Source organism: Medicago truncatula, chromosome 3, assembly GCF_003473485.1.
Source record: "Medicago truncatula cultivar Jemalong A17 chromosome 3, MtrunA17r5.0-ANR, whole genome shotgun sequence".
NCBI classification, from domain to species: domain Eukaryota; kingdom Viridiplantae; phylum Streptophyta; class Magnoliopsida; order Fabales; family Fabaceae; genus Medicago; species Medicago truncatula.
The window spans coordinates 10103212-10114674 of NC_053044.1; the positions used below are offsets into that span (position 1 = coordinate 10103212).

Consider the following 11463-nt stretch of genomic DNA (forward strand, 5'->3'; position numbering starts at 1 on the left):
TGTATAGTTATTGTCACTAACCCCTCTTTGCATACAAAGAAAGATTTCTTGTTAGTTATATCCGTTTCAGATTCTCTACATAAATGAAATCATGGCTGATCATGGTTATAACAACTTCTACACTCCACTGGAATATGAATCATATCAACAGTATCAACAATATCCCTCTGAAGATGAACGAATATCAAAGATGGAAAATACTTTGAATATCTTCATGCAGCAATCCATGATAAACATGCAGGATACCAATCAGAGATTGAAGAATCTATCCTTTCAGATGGAAATGATGCAAGAACAAATCATGGATATTCAAGCCAACATTCAATCCACTCACGGAAAACAAGAAAATAATTCAAATACATTTGAGGAAGTCGGAAAGATTGTTGACGAAGGTGTTGATGATACCGAGGAAGACATAATACTAGAAGAATGTAGCACCATAAAAATGACGGAAGAATTAGAGCCACTACATCCAATAGAACTTCCTCAAGAAAGGTCATATGCTGAAGAGGCCAAAACTGTTGATAATGGAGCAGTGTTGATAGTTACAGAGAAACAGGAATGGATACTTAGCAAGAAAGAATCAAGTGAACAAAAGGGGAAGACAACGAGCGAGGCAAAGATTGATCGAGTCATAGACGAAATATGCGCCTTGTTCAACAAACCCAAGTTAGGGAGGATATGGACTCCACATCAATTATACTTCAAATTCATGGAATTCCTCCCAACACGCAGGATTACAAGAGATGATGTGTTGTCCGTTTCATTTTGGCCACCCTAATGAAAAAGGCGTCGAGCTAACGACGTTAAACAAGCGCTTGTTGGGAGGCAACCCAACTTTGTAAGTTATTTATTGTTTTAATGCATACTAGGTGTAAGAGTCATGTGCACACCAAAAACCATTCAAAAATCAGAAGCCAAAAGAAAGCAAAAACCTGAACTGTCATTACTCGCGAGGCGAGTAAAACAACTCGCCATGGCGAGTAAACTGGTCATTGACTGCGTTGACCAACCAAACCACTCGCCATTGCGAGTAAATTCGCTCGCGCGGCGAGTAACAGCAGTTCTGACAGTTTCAGTTTCCAAAGCCACTAACTCCCTCATTTATTTCTCTTAACCACCCTTTACCAACATTTACCTTATCATTTACGGTTTCAATTCTCTTTCTTCCCAAAAATTCCAAAATTTTTCTCTCAAACCCTAAAACATCAACACTACCCCTTTCCATTTCATCAAGTTAATTCAAGTCAAGCTTCACATTCATCATATCCTTTCTGCACTTGCATATCATTAACAAACAGGTATGAATGGCTATCCCTTTTATAGATTTCTGGTAATGCATGTAAAACCCTTGGGTAATTGTCAGATAACTCCTGTTCTTTGTAATTGACACCCACATGACTGAGAGGAAACATAATCATGCTTAATTTCGTAATGTTTCTCCTTCCAATCCACAATTTTTGATAAACCTTTTGTACAAATTTAAAATAAAATTAGGGTTTTTGTGGAACAAATTCGAATTCCAAAGCAAATGCATGATTTAGTTCATCTTACTGTCATCATCAGGGTCGCAATGGTCATAATTGGGGTTAGGAATCATAAAACTGGAACAACTTTTGAAAAAGGGTCGATTTTTGCCAATTTCTGGGCAACTCGCCATGGCGAGATTCATTGCTCGCGAGGCGAGTATTCATCTGGAAACCCAGAATTTTTTTTCTTAACTCGCCATGGCGAGTTCAGTTGCTCGCGAGGCGAGTTGCATCAGAACCTGAAACTATTTTTGTGAAACAAGCCTCTGACACTCCAATTGCTCTTTATTGCTTCCATACTGATGTTTAATTATCTATTCTGTTGTGTATGGTATTTCCTGGTTATGTTTGTAGGTATGGCTCCTAAGAAACCCGTGAATACCGGCAAAAGGAAGAAAGGTGAAACATCCACATCTCAACCCCCACCAAGAAACCAACCATTTGACCGTGAGAGATTTAAATCTCGTTACCACCAAGACAGATACAAGGAGTTGCTTAAACAGAGCATGTGGCTCGAGAAAGTGTTTAACATAAACCCTCAAGGACCCTACCAAGACCTCTTGAAGGTTTTAACTGACCAAGGGTGGGGAAGACTGCTCCAACCTATCACCGCAATCAATGCTGAGCTCGTGCGTGAATTTTACGCCAATGCTCTTCCTGAAAACCTCACCGATCCATTTGTCTATGAAACCTTTGTGAGAGGTCGCACCATCCGCTTCGATCGCGAAGCTATTAACATCTATCTCGGTAACAACTTCCCACTAAGTGATGAGGATGAGATGGATGAATTCCATGACAACCAAAATCGAGGCACCTTTAACATTGAGCCAATGAGAGAAACAATCAAAAGGGCTATCTTACTAGAGGGTGAAACTTATGACGTGAGTAATGCTGGAAGACATCACAGAGCACAATATAAACTCATGAACAAAACTTGCAAATTCATCCTAAAGTTTATCCTTCACAATGTCAGACCTAACAGCCACTTGTCCGATTGCACTGTGGATGTATGCCCACTCATATACTACATTCTCAAGGGCTTCAAGGTTGACATAGCCCGCACATTAGCATGGGAGTTAAGGCTGGTCACCCTTCAAGGAAAAAGTGAGCCAAAAACCCGCCTAGCTTTTCCTGGACTCATCATGGGCTTGATTAAAGATTCACGAATGAAGTTTCCCACCGCTGTACATGAGGAACTCCGGAACCCTGTTGATGATGACTTCATCAAACGATACATCATGAGTGACCCAAAGCCGGATAAAGGCAAACAAGCATCATCTTCTGGGGCACCTCCACCACGACCTCAACCATCATCTGAACCACAACCCCACTTTCCACCACATCTAGACCCACACACTGCTGCTTTTGACTTTGCAAGCTTCGCTCAATGGCAATACCAGTGCCATACCCATACATGGAACATGCTGGACGCAACCAACCGTGCTAATACATATCTTCAGCAGTCTCAGTATGTGATGCAGCAGCAGGCTGGGTACCCACCAGAGGTGATGTCACAATTCATGACACCAGAGGCCTATCAGGCTCATGTTTCTTGGCCTGAGGGCAGGCCTGATCCTTACGGAGGGGGTGGCTCATCGTTCGGGATGCTTTCTGACGATATACTGATGGGAGATTCTGACAGAGACGATCCAGACAGAGTCCCAAGTGCAACTGGTGGTTCAGATGATGATGACATGCAGGGTTGAGGAGGAAAAGAAGAGACGTGAAAGCTCACCTTTATTGAGTGACATTTTATAAGCTTTCAGTCGATTCTTTCCTTCTCTTTCATTTCCTTTATTTGCTTTCAATTCCAGCTATTTTGACAAATATTTGCTTCTGTTGTTTTATCATGGCACTTATGACTCATAATTTTGTTTAACTATTACTTTGTTCACTTATTGTGGGATATTATGTTTAAACAATTGCTTTAATTAGTATTGTGATGTTCACATTGTTCAAGTTGTATTGTGTTGTTTTAGTTTAACACTTTTGGTTTACATCAAGTACTTTCTTTTGAAAATTGTGGAAGTTTCTTTAGTTTATCACTCTTGCTTATCGAAAAGAAAATGCTCAAAGCTTCAAATTTCAAAGCGCTTGAAAGATAGCCAAAAACTTGAGCAAGATTCTCAGATGATTGATAATAACAAATAGTTTGTGATAAAGCGCAAAGCCAAGGTACAAGTTTCCAGTTTTTCTAGGTTTTTACTTGAATAGGAAACGAGTACTTTGCACAAATTTCAATTCATTTAGTTCTCCTCGATAATGTGTTTGTTTGTGAACCACTTAGTTCTAGCCAAAAAGTGAGGAAACCTCAGATATTTGTACTATATGCAAGGAGACCGGCATTCATTGTTTTAACTCGGTCATTTTATGTTAAATCTAATATTTGTTTTGAATTCTGTAAAGACATGGAAAGGATCAAGGCATATTTTGTTTAATGAGAGAAACATACTTGACCACAAATAGCCTACCTTGTGAGAAGAGCGAGTATTTGTTAACCCACTTGAGCCAAATGAAGCAAGGTCCTCAATTATGAACTCTCAATTCATGAGCACAATGCTTGATGAATTCGCCCTATATTTTTCAAAATCCAGTTCATTTTTGTTGCACTAGCGGACCTTGATATGTTTTAATTGTTGAACCCTAAACATTCATCGTTATTTGTCCCTTTTTGCCATAAATTAAGGGAACATTCAAATAGGGTATGTTTTCATTCAAGTTGGGGAGAAAAGGTAGATGTTCATCATTTGTAAAGTGAATTGGTGTAATCAGAAATTTTGATCAAGACAACATTGTTTGTATATGAAAAAAGAAAGAAAAAGAAAAATGTGTACATGATAAAAACAAGAAAAGAAGAAAAAAAAAGAAAAAAAGAAAGAAAAATCCAAAAATAGAATAAGTTGTCAAGATCAAGGAGTATCATGTTTTAACACCAAGGGTTTGTTTAGAATTAAGGGGATTCTTTGAATGTGAATATAAGGAATGTTCCCTTATGCTTGGCCATTTGAATTCAATTGACCCACAAATGTCCTTTCTTTTGTAGCCAAGCCAAATTACAACCCTAAAAGACCTTTTGATCCATGTTTTTTATGCTTTTTGAAATGATAATTGGATGGACATATAACTTGATTTGTATGTTAACTTGATTGCTGGATGTGTGTTCATAACCCTCACTCATTTGATTTCAATTGCATATCTACTTACAAAGAAGTGTGTTAGGTGTGGTTCGTGAATAAATGTTTTATTGACCTGAACTATTTGACATGAACTTTGTGCATAGGACTCATTTCATATTTGTGGTAGAATTCCAGATTAGTTGGAAACTCAGACTTGCCCGCGCATTCACTTTGAATCATTCATCTGAAAATGTTTTCAAACCTTTTGTACTTGTGTCTTGTCATATTAACTTGTTTGATTTTCAATCTTTTGTTTGAGGACAAACAAAGAGTTAAGTTGGGGAGAGTTTGATAAGTGCTAGAAAGTTGTATTTTAAGTGATATATTTTAGGCACTTTCGTTACTTGTTTTGCAAGTTATTAAGGGAAAAGCCGAGAAATAAGTGATTATTGCCCTTTTACGCTTTATCTATCTTACTTCACCCATTTGTGCAGGATTAGAACTCAAGACATCAAGGAAAGAGAAGAAAATGAAGAAAAGTACAAAAAGGCTGAAAAATGAAGATTACTCGCCCCCAACTTGCCATGGCCAGCCAAAGGCGAGCAATTCCAGAATGCAACAAAGTTTACACGCCACCAACTCGCAATGGCGAGTGGAAGGCGAGCTTACTCGCCATGGCGAGTGGAAGGCGAGCTTACTCGCCATGGCGAGTGGAATGACTCGCGAGGCGAGTGAAGGCGGTTTAGCCTCTCAAATGCTGACGTGGCACAAACCCAATGGGGAAGAAACTTCAACTCGCCATGGCAAAGGAAGGAGCTCGCGAGGCGAGTTAGTACAGAATCAGAATTCTATAAATAGCCCACTCAACCATTTCATTGGAGAGATAGTTTTTAGAGAGTTTTTACATAGTTTTTCATTTAGTTTCTCTTTGTGTTTTCACTTGTAATATTCATAGAGAGAGAGAGAGATAGGGCTTGTGCTTTATAGAGTGAGAGTGATAGATAGTGGATTCTTCATCCTTTGTTGAGACATCACAAGTTGTAATGAATCTTGCTTCTTCAATTCATTCTTGCAAGGCTTCCATGACAATGAGTAGCTAAATCTCCTTTGTTGGGATTAGAGGTACTTGATCATAGCTTAAACATGTAATCCTTTGATTTATAAATATATGGTTCTAGCATTTGATTTGATATTGAGGTTATTCTTGCACTTAATCTTTATCTTTGATTTAATTGTGATTGAGAAATACTTTTGAATCTTGGTTTAGAATAATCATCTATCAAAACAAGAGATTCTAGACATGGAATCGATGTTTTGATAATCACCTTTTGTATCCAAATTTAACGCTTTCTTATCATTCAATAGATTGAGAAATCATCGATTAAATGATAAGACCGACTCTTGAATCATTCAATAGTTTGAGACATCGACGATTGAATGATATAAGTGATCTCACAATATTGTTTGGACACGAATGGTATTGTTGAGGGATACGTGATAATATCAAAGAAAAGCTAGAATCCATGTATGATCATTAGGTTACGTGTGACGCTCGATCAAGGAATTCTAATCCTAACAAGTTTTACGCCCTATTAATCTCAATTTTATCATCTGCAATTTAGTTACTAAAACAAACAAACAACTTATCTTTTAAACTTAGAATAATAATTGGTGTCGAACGGTCTGCAATATCGCACTAGTCCCTGAGGAGACGATATAAATACTTACAATTGTTTGATGCAAAAATACTACATCAATAACAATTCTTCATTAAACACTTCATTGAAAACATACAACTTAACAACTCATGGACACAACTTATCAACTTAACAACTTGACTCGACAATGTGACTTCGACTTGACTATGCAACTTAATCCTCTTAATCATGCATGTGGTACCAATCCAGGGCATCAAGCCCTCAACTTATTTGAGCAAAGGCTTCAGGGCATCAAGCCCCCAACTTAAATGAGTATGCATGGACTCAACAATGTGTACAACTTAGACAACATCAACAACTTAAGACTCCAACACTTTGGAACGACTTCTTACATCATAGACCGACTCATGCAGCTTATTTATATACAACAGCAACATAGGCAACACATAAATCTCAAGATATAACAATATCAAATGATAATCAACAACACCTTAAACATCTTATATAATTCACATAATGCATATACAAATATGTCACATTACTAACAACATCAAATCATATTATATCAGACTCACTGAACATCAACAATATTATAATCAACCTTCGTTCCCACCCCAAGGATCAACTTATAACCTCACGTACGACAAAGATCGCAATAACCCTAAACAAGGCTGTCTGACACTGTGCAGCTCACAAGACGAGCCACTCTACTCGCTATGGCGAGTTCAGTAAAAGGCTGCTCGCCTTGGCGAGCTAGAAATTGAGTGCTCTCGGGAACTTGACATTTTTCACCCCAAAATCCCATTTTTAACTTCCCTATGTTCAATTTCAATCTAAAATCTTGCCTAATCATTATCATACATGTTCAGGCACTCAAAGTCATCTAAAGCTCGACTAAAAGAAGTTAATTCTCAAAATCATGGTTGACTCACTGATCAACTCGCTATGACGAGTGATCTGCTCACTATGGCGAGCTGCAAGGTACAACTCGCGAGGCGAGGGAAAATTGCTCGCGAGGCGAGTGATGAAGTTCATCACTCGCGAGGCGAGGATCATCCCTCGCCAGGGCGAGCGATGAATATCAGCTCGGGTAGAATGCAGATTTTTACGAAAATCCATCAAAACACATGGTTCTAAGCTTAAAACTAATTCTAAACATCACCCTATGAATTATCTAAGGTCTGTACACACTTTCTACATCAATTCTACAAGTTTCCATCATCTAATCCTCAATTATCACTCTAAACCCTAATTTCCAATTCTAAAAAACTAACCCTACAACATGTTAAATCTAATCATCAGAATCATAGGCTTAAGAAGATTGAATGTTAGTCCCACCCTTACCTTAAGAAAATCGATCAACAGCTCTCTTGGTTCTCTTCTCCTCTTGTTCTCCCTTTTCTCCAAAACTGGTTGTACGTGAAAATAATTTTAAACCTCTTTTCTCCTATTTATCTCTTCCCATATATTTTATCTTATTTCCTCTTTTCCCACAAAACTCTCTAAATTCTCAAAACAAACCCCTCAACTAAATATTTATTTTATTTTCAAATCTTATTCTATTAAATAATAAAATAAGGCCTCTTAATAAAATAACACACATCACATAATCATTTAAATCACATCAATCATATAAATCATCTAAATAGACTCTAAACTCTATAAAAACAATCAAATAAGTAAAGAGGGTATTACACTATGCGCGCGCATGATTGAACAAAAATAATGATGGTATAAAAAGAAAGCTTCACAAAAAAACACATAAACTAACAAGCACTTCTCTCTCTAAGGTTAACTTAGAGAGAGAAGCTCTCAACTCTCGCCAAGAAGAAGGAGGAGAGGTTGTTATGTATCAGATATAAAAAATGGAACTTTGAAGGGAAAGTACTCTTCTGAAAACACAAAATAGCTTTTCTAAATAGCCTTACACAAGAACCACCACTTTTAAACTTGAGTTAGCCACTAAAAAAACTTAGCTACAAAGAGGGAAAATATCTTAATGACTAAATCAAACTAAAAGAAGTCAGCAACGGTTCCTAATGTAAAGGATAACAAAACAACCTTACTTCCTAATTAATAGGATTTATTAGACAGAAAAGCAAAACAAATAAAAACAAACAGTTACTAACTTCAAATAGGAATCAACTTTCAGAGGTTTTGTAAAGATGTCGGCAATTTGCTCATCACTTTTGCAGTAACATAGTTCCACAACTCCCTCTTTAGCAAGATCACGGAGAAAATGAAACCTCACATCAATGTGTTTACTTCTTCCATGTAGAACTGGATTTTTTGACAATTTAATAGTTGAACTGTTATCGCAAAATAACATAAGTGGACCTTGTTGTGTACATTTTACCTCTTCCAAAATTCTTCTAAGCCAAATACGTTGACAAGCACATGCTGCAGCAGCTATAAATTATGCTTCAGTTGTAGATAAAGTCACAACAGGCTGTTTCTTTGAAGACCAAGAGACTGCAGCTCCACTTAAGAGAAAGACATACCCAGAAGTACTTTTGCGATCATCCAAATCACTAGCATAATCACTGTCACTGAAACCAACTAGCACATTTATTTCACTCTTCTTATAGAACAAGCCATAATTAACAGTACCTTTCAATTAGCGAAGTATTTCTTTCAAGTAGCGAAGTATTTCAATATCCTCAGTCGTTCAAAGGTGCTTTGCAGCCGAGGGTTGCGGAAACCAGTTTAATTGCTGGAACTTACTTTTTTTATGTTCCAGTATTGAGGTTTTGGTGTACCTCTTTTGGTTCTTGTTGGCCTGTTGTGTGAATCTTTTGACCTGCTACAGCAGGATATTGAATCCCTTTTTTGACACTTTCGGGTACATCTTGTGCTTCGGAGTGTCAGGTTTTAATAATATTTTCGCTAATTCAACAAAAAAAAAAAAGAGATAGAAAATCATTTTAATTTTATAAATTTTCCTCGACATGGTTTATTACGATTTCAGACACCTTTGTCATATAGTTTTTAACAGAAACTTTTGTCACTTTATACAGGAGCGACGAAAAGAAAGAGGACGTGAGACACGACATTGGGGCAATATGCAACGCTGATCTTTTATTATTATATGACATTGAAATTGGCAAAAGTATTTTATATGTTTCCCAAAACACTTGGTATTTTGTTTCAGTTCACGGTACTTCTCATTTCTTAAATCTTGAAAAGAGTTCGAATTTTGAATTGGTTATTGATTCTCCCTCTATATTTCTTTGATTTTTCTCATAGTCATAGTCATGAAAAAAGTTTACTGAAAGAAATGAAGATATATGCTGAGGCAATTATTAGGAATCTAAATAGCCATATAATCATAAATAAGAATCTAAATAAGAATATATATTTTTTTTTTGAACAAAAATAAGAATATGTTATTCCTTGTACTTATGTTCCTCAGGAAAAGTCGTGTGAGTTACTCATATACATGCCAGAGTCGTGTGAGTTACTATCGAATATCCATTAAGATAAACTATACTGACAATACTTTCTCTGGCCTATGAATCATACTACCCCTAAAATTAAGGGTGTTCGAGGTGTAATTGAATCGTTTTTGAGACAAAAGTTTATCTGATCAAAAAATAAAATCATGTGCAATTCAGTTCAGTTTTGGATGACTAATTTAAAAAATCATATTTGTATCCTGTCAATAATCGTGGCGCGATTTTCAGAGGCGTGGCGTGATTTTGCTGGCAGAATGGATGGTTTCTGCTGAAGCAAATCGTGGCGCGATTTTGGGCAGGCGTGACGCGATTTATGGATAAGGTTGTCGTACCTTGGGTCGTACGCTTCAACCGTGATGCGATTTTCACTGGCGCGGTGCGATTTTTGTCTGTCACTGTGTACTATTTAAGTGTTTAAGCTCATTTTTGATGGGGAAAGAGAGAGAACTTCAAGAGAGGAAAACTTGGGAAATCAAAGGAGTTAACTTTAGGGTTAAGGGTCTTTGATTAGAGTTCTCTTGGGTTGGGAAACATTGTAAACACCTTGGGTGAGTGAAAATCATTGAGTGTCTTGTTCATTTGTGGGATTCGGAAATGGGTAGAAATTAGGTTTGTTCTTTGTGAGCTTGTTTAAGCTAATTTCTTTTAACCCATTTGTATCCCTTTGTAAGAACTCATTGATAGTGGATTGGAGAGATCAATCTCTCCTCCAGAGTAGGTCAAGTTTGGACCGAACTGGGTGAACAATCTTTGATGTGTTTGTTTCTCTCTTCTCTCCCTTTATTTTGTGCTTGTGGTTTTGTGCTTTTCACTTTGATTCATAGATTAGATCTAGGTGCTGTTATTGTTGATTATTGCTTGTGCTCACTTTGATATTGGTTACTACTTTCCTTTGCTTCACACATCATAGTTTATATTGGTGTGATTTTGAGTCCGGAATTCACAACACAAATTATAAAATAGTTATTTTTTTTTATTAATATCTACTATAAATCATTTATAAAGCTAACAAAATATTTGTTACGTCCAATAGAATGAACTTGCGCTCTATTTTCAATCATTGAGATGCTGATGCAATCCCTGCTACACCTCTAAAAATGATTTATAAAGCTCCTTTAGAATCTCAAAGTCCCACCTTTAAAAATGGCAATCTCTTGGCGGACAGTCTTCCAATATTTGAATGTAAGAGTCTTTTATGCAATAATTCCGACTATGTAGTGTCGTTTGTTAGAAGGAAATTAAATCTGGTATCTCATATTATAGTTAGAGCTGTTTTATCTCACCCGAGCCTCCCTACTTTTCATGAAGTCTCTGCTACTTTATTTCCCTTTATTATTATGAAGAGCAATGATATGTGTACATATATTTCATGACAATTTTGATGACAACCTTATTTTTCACTCTTCTTATTGGTTAAAAACAATGAAGAGAGAAATTGGAAGAGAGAGGATGAAAATATCATGTGAGTATCAGAGAGAAATTTATATAAAAATTATCATAAAGTAATTGTATAAATATCATTTCTCTATTATGAAATGTACTACCTCCATCCCTAATTATAAGACCCTTTTGAGAAATTTTTTTGTCCCTTTTTATAAGACCCTTTTGCTATTTCCAACTATATTAATTATTTATTTACATACATGCCCCTATTTATTTTACATCTTTTTCTTCAATCAAAAATAAATAGCGGATAAAATTGTAA

At 36.6% G+C, this 11463-nt stretch overlaps 1 protein-coding gene across 1 annotated transcript; it reads left to right on the forward strand.

Annotated features, from left to right (window-relative positions):
• Nucleotides 1-226: 226 nt before the first annotated feature.
• Nucleotides 227-781, forward strand: LOC11428383 (uncharacterized). Its single transcript, XM_003599164.2, has one exon. The coding sequence runs from the start codon at nt 227-229 to the stop codon at nt 779-781; it is 555 nt and encodes a 184-aa protein (XP_003599212.2).
• Nucleotides 782-11463: the final 10682 nt, after the last annotated feature.

Coding starts and splice junctions, on each gene's coding strand:
- LOC11428383 (XM_003599164.2), top strand. CDS start 227: ATGATAAACATGCAGGATACCAATCAGAGATTGAAGAATCTATCCTTT.